The sequence below is a fragment of the Hippoglossus hippoglossus genome, chromosome 6, assembly GCF_009819705.1.
Source record: "Hippoglossus hippoglossus isolate fHipHip1 chromosome 6, fHipHip1.pri, whole genome shotgun sequence".
Taxonomy (NCBI): domain Eukaryota; kingdom Metazoa; phylum Chordata; class Actinopteri; order Pleuronectiformes; family Pleuronectidae; genus Hippoglossus; species Hippoglossus hippoglossus.
The window spans coordinates 13277123-13294615 of record NC_047156.1 but is presented as its reverse complement, the minus strand read 5'-3'; the positions used below and the strand labels follow the sequence as shown (position 1 = coordinate 13294615).

Sequence of the window (17493 nt, the reverse complement as noted above, 5' to 3'; positions counted from 1 at the left end):
GCTGGCATCACACACAAAAAAGATACGAGACAAGGCTCCAGTACAGGAATGTAAATCTGTGACTGTTGATGATTATAAATATTTATTATGACTATATGAAGCCAAATGTTTCATTTACAGAGAGATATTTATTCATCACAGTCGGTGTCTTAAATATCTGTCACTGTTCTCCAAGATATTATTGAATATTTAAATACTACACATAATCTGAGTTAGATAACACACATCTGTATAGCCTCAACTTTGATATACATATTAACTTGCCTGAGTGTTGATGAATGGAGGGGAAAGCCCTCTGCCTCTGCTTGCTTCAATGGTTTTAAAGGCAACCATAAAAGCAATAACCTTCATTCACATCGAGTAACAAACATAAGGATTGTGTATTTTAATATTCCATCTCCATATTCACAAACAACGATTTCTCAAACCATGTAACCCACCAAAATTATGGGTCGGATCTGACAGCATTTTCGTCAAACCATATTAAAGTCTTACTTGAGTTTGGCTCTGGGATTGTAACAACAATTTAAATTTCACTAAAAACACAGCATACAGCTCGACTCAGAATGCATAGGATTTGCACATGATGTTGAAAAAGCCTTAGTACAATGCAGGTTATTATGGGTTCGATAACAAATCTGCCTTTGGGGAAAACGGATAATGCCTTCTGAAACCATAATCAAGAGACGTGCCTCTTGGTGTAATAATCTAAGCAGGTAGTAGAGCTGTAGGTGTGAGAAGACGGGCCATGCTCAGAAACATGAATATGTGTAATTTGATACTGTCAACATTGTACAGTATTGTACAGTATGAGGTGTTTATTTATTTTTTTTAAATTGTGGCCTCAACCTTAGTCAGGGACTAAAATTCATTCTTAAATTGTAGCACATAAAGAACCACTGGCTGATTTGAAATACTGAATCATAGATAGTATTATGTTGCGTTTGTCTATAAGCAATCGTGCAGTATGAAAGATTGATGCTCTGACTGTTATTGAAAAACACAAAACAAACGGCAGCTTTGGGTGAAGCAGCTGTCATCAGAACTATATGGTAAAGTTGCAATGTGAAATATGTGCAGGTACCGAACACACACCACAGTGAAAGTATCCTCGTCTCTCTCCCTCTTACTGAACCACTACAGTCAGGCCTTCTGTTCGGGGCAGCAGCGTCGCTGCAACTCTGGTCAACATGTATTGTCAAAAAAAAAAAGTACAAGTGAAAAAAAGAAGTTTTTATGTAAAACAGTTTTGTAAATTCAGCTGCCAATGTAAAAAAATGTATTGTGAATTGTATTTTTTTTGTACGATACATCACTACTGTTTTTCTTTCTGTTTTCTTTTTGTATTGTATATAAAAAGCACTTTATTTTAATTTTTCAAATAAAAATCAAATGATAATTTTTTTATTTGAGCGGCTCATGATTTTATTTACGAAAAACGTTTCTCATTAACATACCTTTTGCATATTTAGTCAAAGTTTAGTGTTGTTTCTCTCGAATCCCCAGTGTAAACATACAAGTACACACATAAGCAATCCACATATAAGTAACACACTGAACATGTATGTAACACACTCAACATACAGTACATGTAAGTACCACAGTCAACATAAAAAGTGACACACTCAACATATAAGTACACAACTTATGAATACTCATGTGGCATGTAAGTACACAACATAGTATCAGTCAGGATATGAGTATCGAAAGCCAGACTAGTGCTGAAATAGATTGAGCAGTGTAAAATACTTCATGGAAAACAACGTTCAGCCACAGGATGAGTGTATTAGCAGTTAAATAGCTGCAGATGTTGTAAGATTACAGCATTTACACTAAAAACAACAGCAGGTGAAATGACTATACAAAGTGACTGTTCTGGTGGAGATCAGTTTGTAGGAGGGGGGGGTGGTGGGTTGGTTAGTGATTTACCTGGGGTGGGGGCAAGGGGCTGTGGTGGTGTTGGGTTCATTTATCAATATCAATGATTTATGAATATAAACGCTGCTTGTCCACAAATATCTGAAGGGTTTTAATACATTTTCTCTGTTATTTATTATTTAATCTCTAAGGGTGGAGTCAGACTCGCTCTCCAAATCCAGAGGAACAAAGAGGCGTGTCTGATGAAACTCACACCTACAAAACAAACAGAGGAGAGCACCTGAGGTGTTTCTACTGCAGCTCCATGCATTTATTATCACCATGATATACATCGATCTATAGCAACAGGAGCTGCTTCGCTGGGTCCATTGATAAAAACCCGCCCACACCGACACCTGGACCAATGGGCGGATCTTAAAGTCACACTTGTGTTCGGGCAGAGGACCTGAGTCCGTCCACAGGAGGAGCTGCGTTAGGTTTGAAACTTTTCACAGCTCTTGCGTGTTTTGAACCGGTGGACATGGACAGACCCAGTCTCCGGAGGCTGTTTTCCGCCTGCGATGTGAACAAGACCGGCAAGATCGAGCTCGGGGACTTCGCGGTGGTTTGCCGGGAGCTCAACGTGCCCGAAGCCGAGATCAAGACTCTGTTCGACCGGTTCGACGCGGACGAGGACGGATACATCGACTACAGCAAGTTCTCCTCCAGGTTCCAGGAGGTGTCCGAGGCGCTGGACGGGGCCTCCTGCAGCGGCGGGGCCGGGTCGAGCCTCAGCCCGGGGTGTTCGTGGGAAGAGTTCGTGGGTCGGGTGGACTCGGAGAACCTCCTGTCTGAAAGGTGCGATCACATCCGGCTGTCCGGTCCGTGTTCAGGCAGCACACTGATCTCAAGTTCCTGTTCGAATCCTGACTCGTCTCATGAGCTGTAATTCATTCATCTAATTACCATCATCTCATTTACACTATACAATACGATACAACGCAATACAATACAATATGATACGATACGATACAATATATTACGATAAAAAACGTTACAATACTTTATTGAATGATACAAAAAATACAAAATGATACAATATGGTATTAAAAAATACAATATGATTCAAAATGTTACAATACAATATTAATCAATACAAATCAATACAATAAGATAAGATACAATATCATGCAATAAAATACAATACAATAAGAGACAATGTTATGATACGATATGACGCAATACGATATTATACGATACAATTTGATATGATACAATAAAGACGACGCAACTTTTACTAATCTCTTTACTAAACTCTTTACTAACCATTTAGTTAAAAAAAAAAAAAAAAAAGATTCAAACATGCATGTATTCCTCCTGATAATAAATTATATCTATCAGATACTAAATCACACATTCAAAAGTATTGCAGTGACACACTTCACCAATTCTCTAAGGTACGCACATCTACATAAAACATATGGAGTGTAGTACAAGGTAACTGCAATAACTCCTTCTCTACATAAAGATTATTATGGGAATTTTCTGTAGAATGTGTTTAAAAGAGGTGTTGATTTATTTGAATGGTAATTTTTGGAGGCTGTAATTTTGGTCCCATACTGTTTTTCCCATCCAGTATGAATTAAGACTGATACAATATTAGGAGCACCTCTCTGTGTAACCTAGTAGCGCCACAAAATAAAAGCTAACATAACCATAACAAAATAAATCATGTTAAACAGACTTAATAAAAACTGAACATTATAATCCTGATGAAGTGAGCGTTTATTGCTGCACTGTTGTTTTATACAGCCATTAGCTTCGTTTTGTTGTACCTAATACATTGGCAAATAAAGTGTTGGAATGTGGGTTAATCATTTGGCTGAAACTTGGATAATATGCAGTTCAACAAACCACTGGTATATGTATCCGTCTTTAGTTAAAGCTATTTTCTCACTGTTAAAGGAGACAGAGATGAGCCACCGGCTGAATGACGCAGGCACGTCAGACGACTTGTTCCGTCTTTTAATTAATAATAATAATGTGTCACACTTGGGTGGGGGGGGGGAAAAGTAAACAAGAAGTGCTGTTGCTTTTCCTTTTAGTCGTCGCATGGTAAACCGCTGCCGTTAAGCCATCTCCAGTTTGTGGATCTTGGCTGATGGCTGTTGATCTTTTTACAAGTTTTGCAGCTGCTGTTTGTTTTCCTGTCTAGGTGCAGCCATCTTTATGACGCACTGTGGATGCATCGCTCCAGCCCTAAGTCGTCACTGACAGTCATTCAATGTTTCTTATTTATAGATCTCTTGACAACCGTTCACCCGAAACACTTCACAGTCGACGCTGCACTTCCTTGAGTCCACAGTAACTCACTGGAAAAGTTAAAAGTCCATTGGATGAGCAGCTTAACAGTGCATTTCCATGCTACCGTGTTCAGGGACACCAATTACCTCTCCCACTCTCTATTTGTTATATTTTTTATTGTCGTGGGGGGGGTGTTTGAGTCCACAAAACACTTCTGGAGTCACAGGGGTAAACAGTGCTGCAGCCAAATCCAATACAATTGAAGTAAACGGGACTCCTTCTTCAGACGTGAAAAACAAGTTAGAAAAAACATAACATGCCTCCAAACTGCTCCTGTGGTGTCATCCAAGTGTCTGGAAGGCCCGACATTCATATTCGACTCAAAACGGCATCATTTACACCGTGTTTTTAGCCTAAATGTCCTCTGATACCCTGCTCGGAGAGGCTCTGTCATGTTCTCACGGGCACACTGGAAAACTGTACACACTCTCGCCCAAGGGCTAGCGTGTTTGCATCGCTATGTCCGCTAGCATCGTTACTTCCAGTAGTGGACTTTTAGGCTTAAAACTTGGTGTAAATGACCCTGTTTTTTTTCTGTTGTTGTATTGCGTCTGAAGAAGAGGACGCCTTGGCTGCAACACTGTTTACCCGATTTGCCAGAGTTAGAGTGAAATGCTCTGGTGTTTCATGAAAGAAACTGAATAGTGATATATTTGGCTCCCTGACATCGAACAGACCTTTGGGCAGTGGGCCCAGGGAGGCGGAGTTTGGGGCGTAGCTGAGTGTGATGACTGTATAGTTGTGACATCACAAAGTAGTGGGAGTCCTGTCCTCTTGTTTTAAGAAGTGAGCAGTTGTTTAAGGCTTTATTTCTCTGTGGGTTGAATGTTATGATATCTTCACAGTATTATTACACCACCAAGACCTGCTCTATTGAAAAAAAATGGAATTCTCACTTTCTACAACATGTGACCTTTGACCTTTTTTAAAAGGCTTAAGCTACTTTCACATTGCTCATTATCGGTTATGGTGAAAAGTATTTCAAACATACTGACTGAGTGTACAGATTGATAGTAGGGGAGTTAGTATTTGATTTGAACAGAAACTCCGATTTTGGGTGGAGTTTGATTCAGAGAAAATTGCACTGACCTCTATCACTGGAAGTAACTATTTGCTCTTCTCGTGTAGTCTCAGGGAGCAGCTGGCTGATCTTTACCAGGCCATTCATTCCTGTGCAAACACGGCCCTGCTTCAGGAGTACGAAAAAACCGTCCACGCTCTGATCACCCAAAGTCTGGACAACAGACAGGAGTGTGAACTGCTGGAGACCAGTTTGAAGCGGTAAGAAAAAGAAAAACTTGTTCTCCTCAAGTGTTTTTTTTTTTTTTACATTTCACAACATCTGAACTGAAATGAATGAACAATAAGTCGCATCACATATGTTTCCATAAAGAAGGACACTAGTCTTATGTGGCTATAATACTATATGTGTGTGAGCATGAGAGGTGACTTAAGTAATGGTATTTAATGTCCGATTTCTCTGCGTCCTGGTTATCCCTCCATTATTTTACAAAGATACCCAACCTAAACTATGGTCTCCCATGATTTAACATAAAGTCTGACCAGTGAGCTGTCCTTTTTTTATTTGGTTTTATTTCTCTGTTCTCGTGTTGTTTTTATTTGTTTTATTTGTTCTTTAAAATAAGAAAATTCTGTATATATATGGTCGAGAAAAAAGTAATGCCATTGAAAAGTGAGGTCTCAGCTTTGCAAAAGGTATTAATTAAAAATTAATCAATTTACTAGGTTTGATACATTTTTGGCCACTAGGGGTGAGAAAAACCTCAAACAACTTGTCGAATTGATGATGATAATGACATTATCTCCTTTTGCTCTGTTTTGGTTTCCACCTCTTTTAAGCACAGTAGAAATTTAAAATAAAATATTTTTCATGATATTGTCATGAAATCACTGAACTAAACTAAACAGAATATTGTATTATCATGTATTTTTCATTTTTTCATTTATTTTATTGTCATGACTTTTCTGCACTAGCTTTTCTGGCTCAACAACCTGGACAGTAAATGTCACACGCTGTATTGAGAAAAGGATTTGATCATTTCCTTTTAAATCTGTGAAGTGAGACATGTACCTCCTTAAATTACGTGTTGAATTTCAGTCCTTCACATGGGAAGACATTGTGTCTCTAAGCAGGGTTTGTTCAGTGCCTGAGCTCCGTCTGTGCTTCAGTGACTACACGGCACGAGAAAGAGAACATTCCTTGTTCAAGGAAGTAGGAAAACAAAAGAATGTGCTGTCCGGCCTGTTCTGTTAATCCCTTTGCAGACTATATATTTATTCTACCTAAGTTTCCAAGTCAGTTGACATCAACCTAACTTTGAAAACGTAAAAAAAAAAACATAAAAGGGATCACCTTATAAAAGTTTGGTGCTTCTCTGGAATCTGCCTTTTAAAATCCCCACCCCCCCCTCGACTCTTTGGTTCGTGTACTGTCTGACGAGAGCAGAGAGTCACAACTGCAGCACGTTCGAAGTCAAATCAGTCAGGTACAACTGTCACTGGACTAGCAGGTGAATGGATTCTTCTTTTCTTTTACCTGCTGTATTAATCCCTGGGACATTGCTGGAGAATCTGCTTTGATTCAGGAGTTGCGAGGCTGCCGGCACAAACTTGAACATAGACCTCTCTTCTTCAAACAGAGCTGAGGAGATGAACAGCAGTCAGCTGGAGGAACTGGAGGACGACATCCAGCTACAGCTTGTCAGAACGGAGGAGAGGGTGAGAGAAGAGGTGAGACCTGCAGGATGTATTATGGACTTTTTGTTTACTAAAAACATCCCAATTAAATCTAACAACCTATATGAATTGGCTGTGTTATACGCTGCAGCATCAGTAAACAGTGCCGTAAGAAACTAAAATAAGCATTGCCCCACATTCCTGTTGGCTCCTGTGAGCTACCTGCATATTTGCTGTGCAGCAGCTCCACAGCAGGTTACACGTCTCCTCACAAAGAGCCTCTGTACAGTCAGATGAAAGCCGCTCTTCACGGCCCTGAGCTGGCCTCTTACCTTCTTCGGTTTCATGTCGGCAGGAGCGCAAGAAAATGGAAAGAGTCATGGCTACCATGCAGAGGAAGTATAAGAATGAGGTCGCAGACCTGCACGCAACCGTGGACGGTCTGTTAAAGGTAAGTTACACCGCACATCTTTGTATTTACACACAGATTGTATAAAGCTGGAATATGTTTTCTTGCATTACAAATAGAGAAGAAAGACACTAAAGCTGAAAGACACAGATAACAGAGATGATGCAGAGGAGAAGGAACGAGTGAGAGAAAGATGAACATGAAAACTTGTGTCGGACATGGGTTTTGGGGGTTGTTGCGTTGTATAGTGTTGTGTTTGCTGTCAGAGATGTATTTGTATTCACAGTACAACACAAAGCTGAAAGTGATGTTCAGTGTGAGGACAAATGTGTCTCTGGTGGTCACCTCTGAATGTGGCTGATTAGATAGTTCTCTGCACTAAAAGGATTTCAGGTCTGATCTGATCACTAACGCAGACCTCTGCTGTAACTACAGGTGCTTGTAGTTAGAAAATCCTGATGAGCACAATACGATGTGTTTGCTCTCAGATGTACATTTATCTCACCTCATTAGTTTCATGGATTTTTTATGTTGGTCCACTAGTGGAGCTGTTCAGGTTTGCAACCTGTCGCTGTGTCTGTAGTGTCGGCTTTTCTGTCACAGGGTTAGGGACCAAGCAAAAATATACCAACACTGAGTGAGCTGATGGTGCAACCGCCACACACAGCGTTCGAGTAAATTACACTAATGCACACTTTTCAAATGTGACTTACAACTTATTGATACTTAATCTGCTTAATAATATAAAGTGTCGGAGATCAGGCAAAGATGTTACACACACAGATCATCTGCTCACTGAAGCGTTGGCTCTGACCACCTGGGAAATCCACCCTGGGACTCTGATTGAATATTAGGCCCAGAACACACTCATGATTAATAAAGGGACTAAGTAGAATGTCTTTTTTCTAATGTTGATCGAGCACTAGTAGATTTGGACACATGCTAAATATAATTCTCCCGTGCACTTTAGACCATGCACTTTGATTCAGGTCTATACACTGAATATCATTTAATTGTTTGATTTGTTGTATTTGAGTTAGAAGAGACTGCAGGGATGTCACAGTCTTTTCTGAGGTCATTTAGAGACAGGGTCATCAGAGACCACTGACAAATGTCTTTATTTATTTCAATTAAAATGTAAAATGCTTTACTCATTTACAAATTTACAATTCTTTAAAAAGCTAAATTAAAGGGATTCTCAATTTTTTTTTGTGTTTATGTAAAAAAAAAAAAAAGCCAGTACATATTAAAATGTCTTTATAAACTCTCAAACACATCAGCAAACATCTATGTCGTATGAGTGGGGGTTTAATCGACGTGCCTGTATGGAACTGCAGGTCTGTTGGACCTGTGACTCCAGTCATCTGCACCTAAAGTGTTTTAACAAAATGTCTTTTGTCCAGCGCCAGGAGGACTCTGACTTCAACCAGTCAAGGGACGAGGTGGTGAAACTGAACAGAGAAATGAGTAACCTCTCACAGGTCAGTCAGGTTAGAAGTGATTGTTCGGCTGAATGAATCAGATGCGTGTTTTATAAGACTGCTCCAGTGAATCTTTAAATCTGCGCACAGGAAAACGAGCAGCTGCGGACGTCCCTGCTCCAAGCCCAGACCAATATCGCCGTGCTGCACTCGGAGCTGGACAAGCTGAAGAACATGTACGCAGATCAGAAAGATCAATATGATAGGTGAGGCACCGTGTTAAAATCAAGCATGGACACAAAATGTGACGCAGCGTCTTCTCTAATCTGCGTGTATTTATCCACAGAGAAAAAGAGGATTTGAAGATGATGGTCATGGAATACCAGTCGTACTCCAGTCAGATTCAGATCCTCCAGTAAGTCTGACTTTGAAGACCTTTGCGAGTGTAACAGATGCAGTCTCACAATGTCTGCATCGTGGTTTATTTGATGGAAAGTGCAGGATCTTGAATGTCTGTGGAGGAGATCTCTGTTTATTCAGACAAAAGAGTTGAAGAACAAAATCCTCTGGTCAATTGTGAACATTTGTGGAGCCTCTAGACAAATTCAACAACACAATTAAGTCAGCAGCATATTACACTATAGCTTAAAACTAGGGCGTAAACTTCCAAACATAATAACAGAGAGGAAATTTGAAAGACCAAAATGTTACATAGGAGTACAGCAATAAAAGGGGGAGAGGTGAAGTGGGCAACCTTATAAAGAGGGGTCCCCCAAATGTGGACGTAGGGAAACACAACTTTAACAAATGTACCACATATTGACAATGGAGGCCTATACATGCCAGGTAATAACCATATACACTGATTTTGTGTAATTATTACAATAAATATACAAAATTGCACATTGGACTCTTTTCAACATTAATGCTGTATAATTGTAAATATAAAAGTATTTTTATAAATGTGGTTTTTAAAGTGTCAACTTTTTCAGAAACTAATTAGTAGTTATCAATAATTACTATACTTCTGCTTAGACAGTTTGGTTCATCAACATTAGAGAAACACATGTTTAAACTGCCCTCTAGTGGTGTCAAGTCAGACAGAAAAGAAAATACAATAACATTCAAAAATTTAGAAAACTTCATCAGCAACATGTCTCTTCAGAAAGAATGTCCCAGTTACAACCAACATTTATTTTAGTTTTATTTTATTTAGTCATAAACACCTGTGATAAATGGTTTGTAATCGATGATAATGTATTTGTAAACAGGTTAGTGTTTATAAATTCATATCTGTATAATAAGTATAATAAATTATTACAGTTGTAATAATCATACATAAAAATATAAAAATAAATACATCGGAAATAGAATGCAATAGTATAAAATATAAACAAATAAAAAAACTACAAACAAAAAATGATAATTGTTAAAAATAGCTTTATACTGTGTCTCTGTACAACTACATCATAGCGTCTTAAAAATACAGTATTAAATGTTTATATAATGTATATAAGTATAAATTGGTAGGTGAAAAGAAATATTCCCATAACAGAGCCTATTTATTTTTTTAATTTTGGAAACCAAGGATATAACCTATGACCAGTAAAAAAGTATTGAGTTGACAGTGCAGGTTATATTGAGTACTTGATGTGTATTAAAACATTGAAGGTATAAATCTGACTTCTGAATTACTTGAAGTGTAAATGTTCCTCTGCACTGGCAAACAGTTCAGCTCTTGAACAACTGGTTTAACACACACTTGCTGTGTGAAAGCAAATGTTTGTCCATGTAACTGACTCTTTCTTGTATTGCCTCAAACACATTAGAGAAATGAACAAAAACCTGTACGACAGTAATGATGGGCTTCGATCCTCGTTGGCCAGTGAAGTGGTCGCAGCTAAAAGGAGGGTGAGTGTGTCGTGTGCAGACGTAGCTCCACATCAGATAGGAGCCGACAGTAAATTGTTTTCAGTAGTTGGAGTGTGAAAGTTTCCTCTCTGACGTTTTTTATCTGCTCTACAGCTGTCTCCCCGAAACGAAATCCCAGCCCGAAAGATGAAACCGCTCCGACAGAGCACACTCAGGCACAGCAGGTATGTCAATTTTTTTTTTTTTTTTTTTCGTTTTTACACACCTCGGAATCTGCAGATTGATCTCGGTGAATTAAATTGTCCCAGCTGAAGCCAGTGTGTGTGTGTGTGTGTGTGTTGCTGCAGTTCGCAGCCAGATCCCAGTAAAACGATTTACTCTCATGTGGCCTCCTGGGCTGATAAGTACCTGGACAGCGGAGTCTCGCTGCCGATGGACACGGCCGAGAGCTCAGGCAGTGATTATGACAGCGACGAGAGCCGGGGCTCGGTGGAAACGGTGCATCACAGTTACTCGTGTGTTCCGTCTGACGTGGAGGTCAGAACGCACATCAGCAGGTCACATAATATAAGTAATATGCTGGTGAGCTTATAATCAGTATTGTCGTCATGTGTCACAGATCTCAGCAGTCAAATCTGACGCTGCAATGTCAGTGACTCCCAGCAGGGCGAGCTCCATCGCGTCGTCACTACGAAGACGCTTGTCTGCGTTTTCCACGAAGGTAAAATGATTTAACTTTTTTTAATGTCTAAGATCTTTCCGTTTTAGTATTGATTTAGTTATTTGTACTCAATAGTCAATCGTTTTAACACAACCCCTTTGTCCTGATTTGAAATGTAAGCAGCATAAGTAGTAAACTGCAAGAAAACATTAATGTTACCAAAACAATACTGTGCTGCAGAAAGTAGTTCTGTACATTGTAACCAGAATGATGAGGAAAAAGACAGAGTGGTTGGTGAGGGGTTCATCCTACAGTGAGATATTCTTCATGTGATGGAGGAGCAGCTCAGTCTCCAGAATCTAAACTGGTTTGGGATGAACTGGACGCAAAGTGAAAGCAAAACAAATGAAAAGATTGTAGGTTTCCTTTTCATTGTAGAAAGAATGTCATGAGTGTGTGTGACCGCTGGATGAAAACGGATAAAAAAATTCAGATTCAAATTCAGGAGATTTAGGGTTCTGTGATTCCTTTTTGTTAAATCTTGTTTTTACTGCAGTATTTCAATCTGTTACAACTAGAAACATGTGTTCTAAAACTGACTGGTAGTAAGTAAAACTATCTGCACATCTGTACAATTACTTGACTCCATTCTAGTGTGAAGCAGCTTCTAACTACTGTTTAATGCTGTAAAACACACATTTACAGTTAGTCTTACTGGTTTTACGTAAAGTGCATGAGTAACTATTTCAGTGTTACCTCATTGTTCATGCACCAGCTTTGTATGGGGCTTTCAAATGCACCTCATGGTCTTCATCAGTGGATCCGCAGTTGTCATCATGTGACCTAGCTCCAGAAAAGCCACAGCTTTTGATCAATCAAATCAAGAACTGTATTTGTTAGATTAAGTATAAGATTAAATTCAGCTAAATTAATACATACTGTTTTTAAAACAATAGTAAACATGAATTTTAAGACTTTCCACATAAATCTGTGTAATTTGTGTCACTTCTGTTCTTTCCCTCAGCCATTAGAAGCCAACATAGAAGAAACTGAGGCGCCCACTCCGATGTACCGTCTGGTTTTAGCCGGAGATGCCGGAGCAGGAAAGTCCAGCTTCATGCTGAGACTGACGCTCAACGAGTTCAGAGGAGACATGCAGACGACGCTGGGTGGGTGCACAGAAAACACATTCAATAAACCTCTGACACATTCTTGATTTCAGACGTTGAACTCTGCTTTTTGCATCATAGGAGTTGATTTCCAGATAAAGAGGATGTTAGTGGACGGAGAGAAGACGAGTCTGCAGATCTGGGACACAGCTGGGCAGGAGAGGTACTGCACCGACTCTCGTAGCATTCCTCTATAGGAAGTAGCAACAAATAACTTGACTAAAAATAGGTTTGTATTTCTTCTCACGTTAGGTTCCGCAGTATCGCCAGATCTTATTTCCGTAAAGCTCACGGCGTCCTGCTGCTCTATGATGTGACTTCAGAAAGCAGCTTCCTTAACATCCGAGCGTGGGTGGATGAGATTCAGGTACGGGTGGCAATGCTGACTGACACACAGATGAATGAACGACACAGACAAGCAGGAAAATATTTTTTACGGAGTTCTTTGTTTTTTAAATACAGGATTTGACGGAGGAGAAAATCCCCATGTGTGTTATTGGAAACAAGGTGGACCTCCGAGAGCAGCTCGCTGAGGGGAAATGTGTGAGCAGTTTACATGGAGAGAAGTTGGCCAAGGTGAGAAACTTTTGTTCCGTGTAATGAATAAACAAAATTGTTTACATAGACGCCCTGCCCTCCCAGGTGTATAAATAAACCGACTTCACTCAGGTATGTTGATGCTTTGCTCGCAGGCATATGGCGCCTTGTTCTGCGAAACCAGCGCCAAAGAGGGAACCAATGTCGTCGAGGCGGTGCTTCATCTCGCGAGGTAGGAGGCCGGAGACAGTGAGTTGGAGTTGACTCTTTTTAACTTCACAAACCCTGACATCTCTTTGCATCTTTCTTCTTTATTTTCACAGAGAAGTCAAGAAAAATTTCAAACTGAGACGCGAGTCGGGTTCACAGGTCAAACTGAGTCAATCCAACCCGAAGAAGACTCTGAACAACTGCTGTGGACTGTAGATGTTTCATATTGGAATATACCACGGAGCAAGTTTTTAATTTTTGTTAATGTTTTAACCTTAAAAATATTTCAAACTCAAGTCTTAGATTTATTTTCATTAATTCAAATTCACTAATCGGGATGACGGTTTCTGCACATGTACAGATAAACGCACGTATGGTAATCATGCTTCTTTGTGTCTCAGATTTTTTACTTATTTGTTTGTGATTTTAAGATCTTATAAATAAGGAATATCAATGGCTCAGTTTAGATTCAACCTAAATAATTTGAATGGTTTAGCCGACAGAAACAATCTAGAAAGACTCTGAAGTTCATGCACTTTTTTCCCCTTTGAGATCAAACTTATTTCACAGAGTTGAATGGTTCTTGAAAGATGAAGGGAAAGACCAAACAGGTTTTTTTAAACAGTTTTTATTTTAAGTACCAGTATAAGTGATATAACAGTGCAACGTTACTGATTGAAGGATATTTTCACAGATTTGTGCTGTTGAAAGTGTTATTTGTTTACTAAAATTAATTTTTGTGGTTTGGTTACAGACTTTACAAAAGTTCCACTGATTCAATTTTTTATTTGAGTATCTGTGATACAAGAACATGTTCCAGGACCCATTTTTATGATGGTTGATTGAATGCGATCCCATTTCAAAATAAAATATATATATAAAACTCTGCTGCTATTGTGAATTCACTCGGTGCTGAACTATTCTCCTTTTCATAAATATATCAGATTTTCAGTGACAAGACGCGTAGATAAACACACGTTCGGGCTCTGATGCTGCTTCTCATGTGCTCAGAGGAAACTCCTCACAGTTGACTGAAGAGGACTGGTAACTAAACTCTACTCCCTCAGATGATGATGATGGGGGCGGGGGGGGGCGGGGGGGCGATGAAGATTTTCAAAGTGCTATGTTTTCAGTGTCTTGCAGTTAGAATCACTGACGTCACTAAGCTCCCCAAGGCCACCACCAGAGCTCCGAGGATAAACTTCCAGGAAATTCCCTAAAACAAAGACACAGTCAAAAAAAAAAGAAAGCTCCATTATGTCAAATAGAGAAATGTACAGTTCTGGTTGTGTTTGTGATTTGACTTACAGATGGTTCCTTCTTAGAGGGAATGAGAAAAGGTGCGATATTCTCTCCAAGCATCTCTGCAGGTTTGGGTTTCCACTCATGGGTATCTTTGCCTCCAGATTGTCTTTTGACGAGTTTAGATAACTCCAAGTGAATCGCCTGAAGGAAAGGAGAACATTCAAAATGTAATGCAGGCAGTAAAAAAAAAAAAGATGTGGAGCCTTCCTTTTTAGAGAAAGGTGAAGTTGCAGTTTTAAAAATGTCCAGCAGGTGAGAGCAGAGGTCTGAATTCCTCTACAGAAGAGGCCAAGAAATCATAAAAACTTATATTTTTCACTTTTGTCATATCTTCAAAAAGTCATTAGATGAATTGTCATTAGATGAATTACTCAAAGTTGTCATAAAAAGCGTTTGCAGCTCATAGCTTCATGTTCCCGGCCTGCTTTGTGACTGCAGTACAATAACTTTCTCACAGGGAGGTTAAATCCGTTTTCTGCCGAGTATTTTATCCAGCTTCGAGACAAGGGTGTAATTTCCAAAGCAGCATATATTTTCGTTTTGTCTAGACAAGACCAGACGTACTATTTGTGGCAGTGTGCCCTGTAGGTCAGGTCACTGTAATACTGGAAGCAGTGTTTGGTAAACAGCTGATAGAGATGTCCTATTCACACTTTTTACAGAGCTCCAGCCTGCAGGGTGTCAAACAAGCGAAGTGGAATAATGTCCGTGAGGTGATGTTATAGTTGTAAGGAGTGGTTATGTTAATTATACAGTGTGCAGAGTCTACGCTGAAGCTGGAAAGGTCAACTGAGTCTCCGGCTTTGACTTGCACGGCTCCAGAGTGACACCGCTTGACTCGCGCATGTGTTATTTCTACCAGGTTTGCTGGGCAGCTCTGAGCCGTGCGGTCACATCTGGAGACTGCCAGATGTGCAGTTCAGCCAGATCCTCTGTGGAGGATTTGGCAGATTAGGAAAAACCACAAAAACAAGACAGAACAGGCCGTCAGAGGAGCAGAGAGTAGTTCACTGGGGTTCCTGCAACTGTTTGCTGTTAACTAGAGAGAGGCAATAAAAACAAGCAGTTGTTAGATGCAGAGGGTGTGGATGGTGATGAGGCGAAGTGTGAACATTGTGAACGAGGCGGAATCACTTGAACGTGGTTCCAGATGGAGGATGGAGCCTTCAATCATGTTTTTGCAATGACTGAATATGTTTCTGGTGCTTGGATTAAGAGCAGAAAAATAAAATAATCTTATACACGGAACATATTCACACCCCTTCATTTGTTTCTCATTTTGTTATGTTGCAGCCTTATGCTAAAATCGATTTTCAGTTTCAATCTCATCAACCCAAAATCAATACCCCAATGACGAAGGAGAATTTAAAAATGTTGAAACATCTCAAATATCAATTTCTTCAACCACTTAGGTATTTTGCCTAAGGTAAGACGCTGCATTTCCCCTTGATTGTCTTTGAGTTGTTTGTACATTGTGGAAAAAACACGGACACTGTGAAGTAAATGTTTTGTAATTATGTTTCAAATATTTGCATAATAATGAAGAGCAAAGAAAAGAGTGTGACAGGCACTTGTGAGAGAGGGACATGTAGTTTGCAAGTGACAATTTGACAAGTTCACATTAGAATCCACTACTTAAAGCTGATTTTCACCAACTTTCTGAGTAGTTGTTCCGACTTGAGATGATGTTCATGTGAATTTTCCAAGTCGGGAACTAATTTTCCAGATTTTTCCGACACTACACAAACACACAATATAGTAAGAAAAACCAAGCCATGAGAAACCGGCCTCCAGAGCCCATGATTTTTAAATCAAGGAAGTTTTGAACAAACAGGATTCTTCCCTTGAGCCTAACTGCTGGCTGAGCTCCAGAGATCCTGAAGAACAACCATCACTGTAGCACTACATTGATGTTGGTAAAAGACACATGAAAGCACCTAAAGTTCTCTTGACACTGTGAGAAACTCTGATGGAACCGAGACTGAACTGTCTGGCCTCAGTTTTAGACATCATGCATGAGTGAATGTTTGGAGACATGATGCTAGAAGTGGTCGTCCCTTTGGTAGTTTTTCCCGTCTCGACACAGGATCTCTGGAGCTCAGCCACAGTGACCACCAGGCTCTCGGTCACCTCGCCTAACAAAGACTTTCTTCCCTGAATGCTGAGTTTGGGGCGGGGGCGGACACATCAAGGAGAGTCGTGGTTGTTCCAAACTTCTTCCATTGAAATCCCAGTGTGATTTCAGTTTGCCGTGTCATTACAGAGTATCGTATGAAGCATGATGATGGAAAACAATATTTAGCATAAACCAATTGAAGAGTGTCACTACTGCCCCCGATCTCCTCTCGAATGGACGACTGCAATGCTCTCCTTTTGGGCACCAGTCAGCCATCACTGTCTCGTTTGCAACTGGTGCAGATGCTGCTGCTCGACTGCTAACTGGTACTAGGCAGAGGGACAGTGTGTCACTTGTTCTTGCATCTCTGCATTGGCTACCGCTTAGATACAGGATTGATTTTAAGGCTTAAGCTCCCCTGCCCCACTTTCCATCCCCAGATCTCTTGGCTGTCCCTCGGTCGAGGCTGAGGGTGTAAGGGGGATTGCGCCTTTCGCTGTAGCTGCCCCAAAGCTCTGGAGCAGTCTACCTCTTTCTATTAAGTGTTCACCCTCTGTTGAGTCTTTTAAAGCTCAACTGAAGTCCCACCTGTTCTCTCAGGCTTTTGACTGCCCATGACAAAGTCTTATTTAGTAATGTATATACTTATTGGTTTTTAGCCTGTTTAGTCCAATTGTTTGCCAAAGGGTTTGAATTGTGGACTCATTCTAAGCTTATTGGGCAAATCAACAACTGTAGAATGGATTGCAATGAAATACTGTGCAGACCTTCCTGTTCTCCAGTGGATGAACCCCAGTGACGGGTGATTCCATTGTGAACTTGGCATTTCTGGTTTTAAGTGTCTCAACAACTCATATCAAATGCCATGTAATTTG

At 40.0% G+C, this 17493-nt stretch overlaps 2 protein-coding genes across 3 annotated transcripts in view; one reads left to right on the top strand and one right to left on the bottom strand.

Moving 5' to 3' along the window:
• The first annotated feature begins 2154 nt into the window (after positions 1–2154).
• zgc:162879 (ras and EF-hand domain-containing protein) lies at positions 2155–14058 on the top strand. The gene is made up of 17 exons (XM_034587842.1): positions 2155–2715; positions 5350–5502; positions 6882–6972; positions 7274–7369; positions 8731–8808; positions 8899–9014; positions 9095–9163; positions 10578–10659; positions 10774–10844; positions 10968–11157; positions 11240–11341; positions 12306–12450; positions 12532–12613; positions 12703–12817; positions 12913–13026; positions 13143–13219; positions 13311–14058. Exons 1-17 carry the CDS (start codon positions 2399–2401, stop codon positions 13411–13413), a joined length of 2001 nt encoding a protein of 666 aa, XP_034443733.1. The 5' UTR covers positions 2155–2398; the 3' UTR covers positions 13414–14058.
• Positions 13803–17493, bottom strand: part of LOC117763021 (peroxisomal membrane protein 11A-like) — a 65741-nt gene continuing 62050 nt past the window's right edge. The window contains exons 8-10 of one of the 2 annotated variants that reach the window (XM_034587845.1): positions 14506–14643; positions 14308–14413; positions 13803–14222 (exon numbers count right to left, since the gene is read on the bottom strand). In XM_034587845.1, coding sequence (XP_034443736.1) covers positions 14327–14413; positions 14506–14643 — 225 coding nt within the window. In that variant the 3' untranslated portion in view covers positions 13803–14222; positions 14308–14326. Of the gene's footprint in view, positions 14414–14505; positions 14644–17493 lie in introns of both variants that reach the window. The other variant, XM_034587844.1, reaches the window with a different exon arrangement.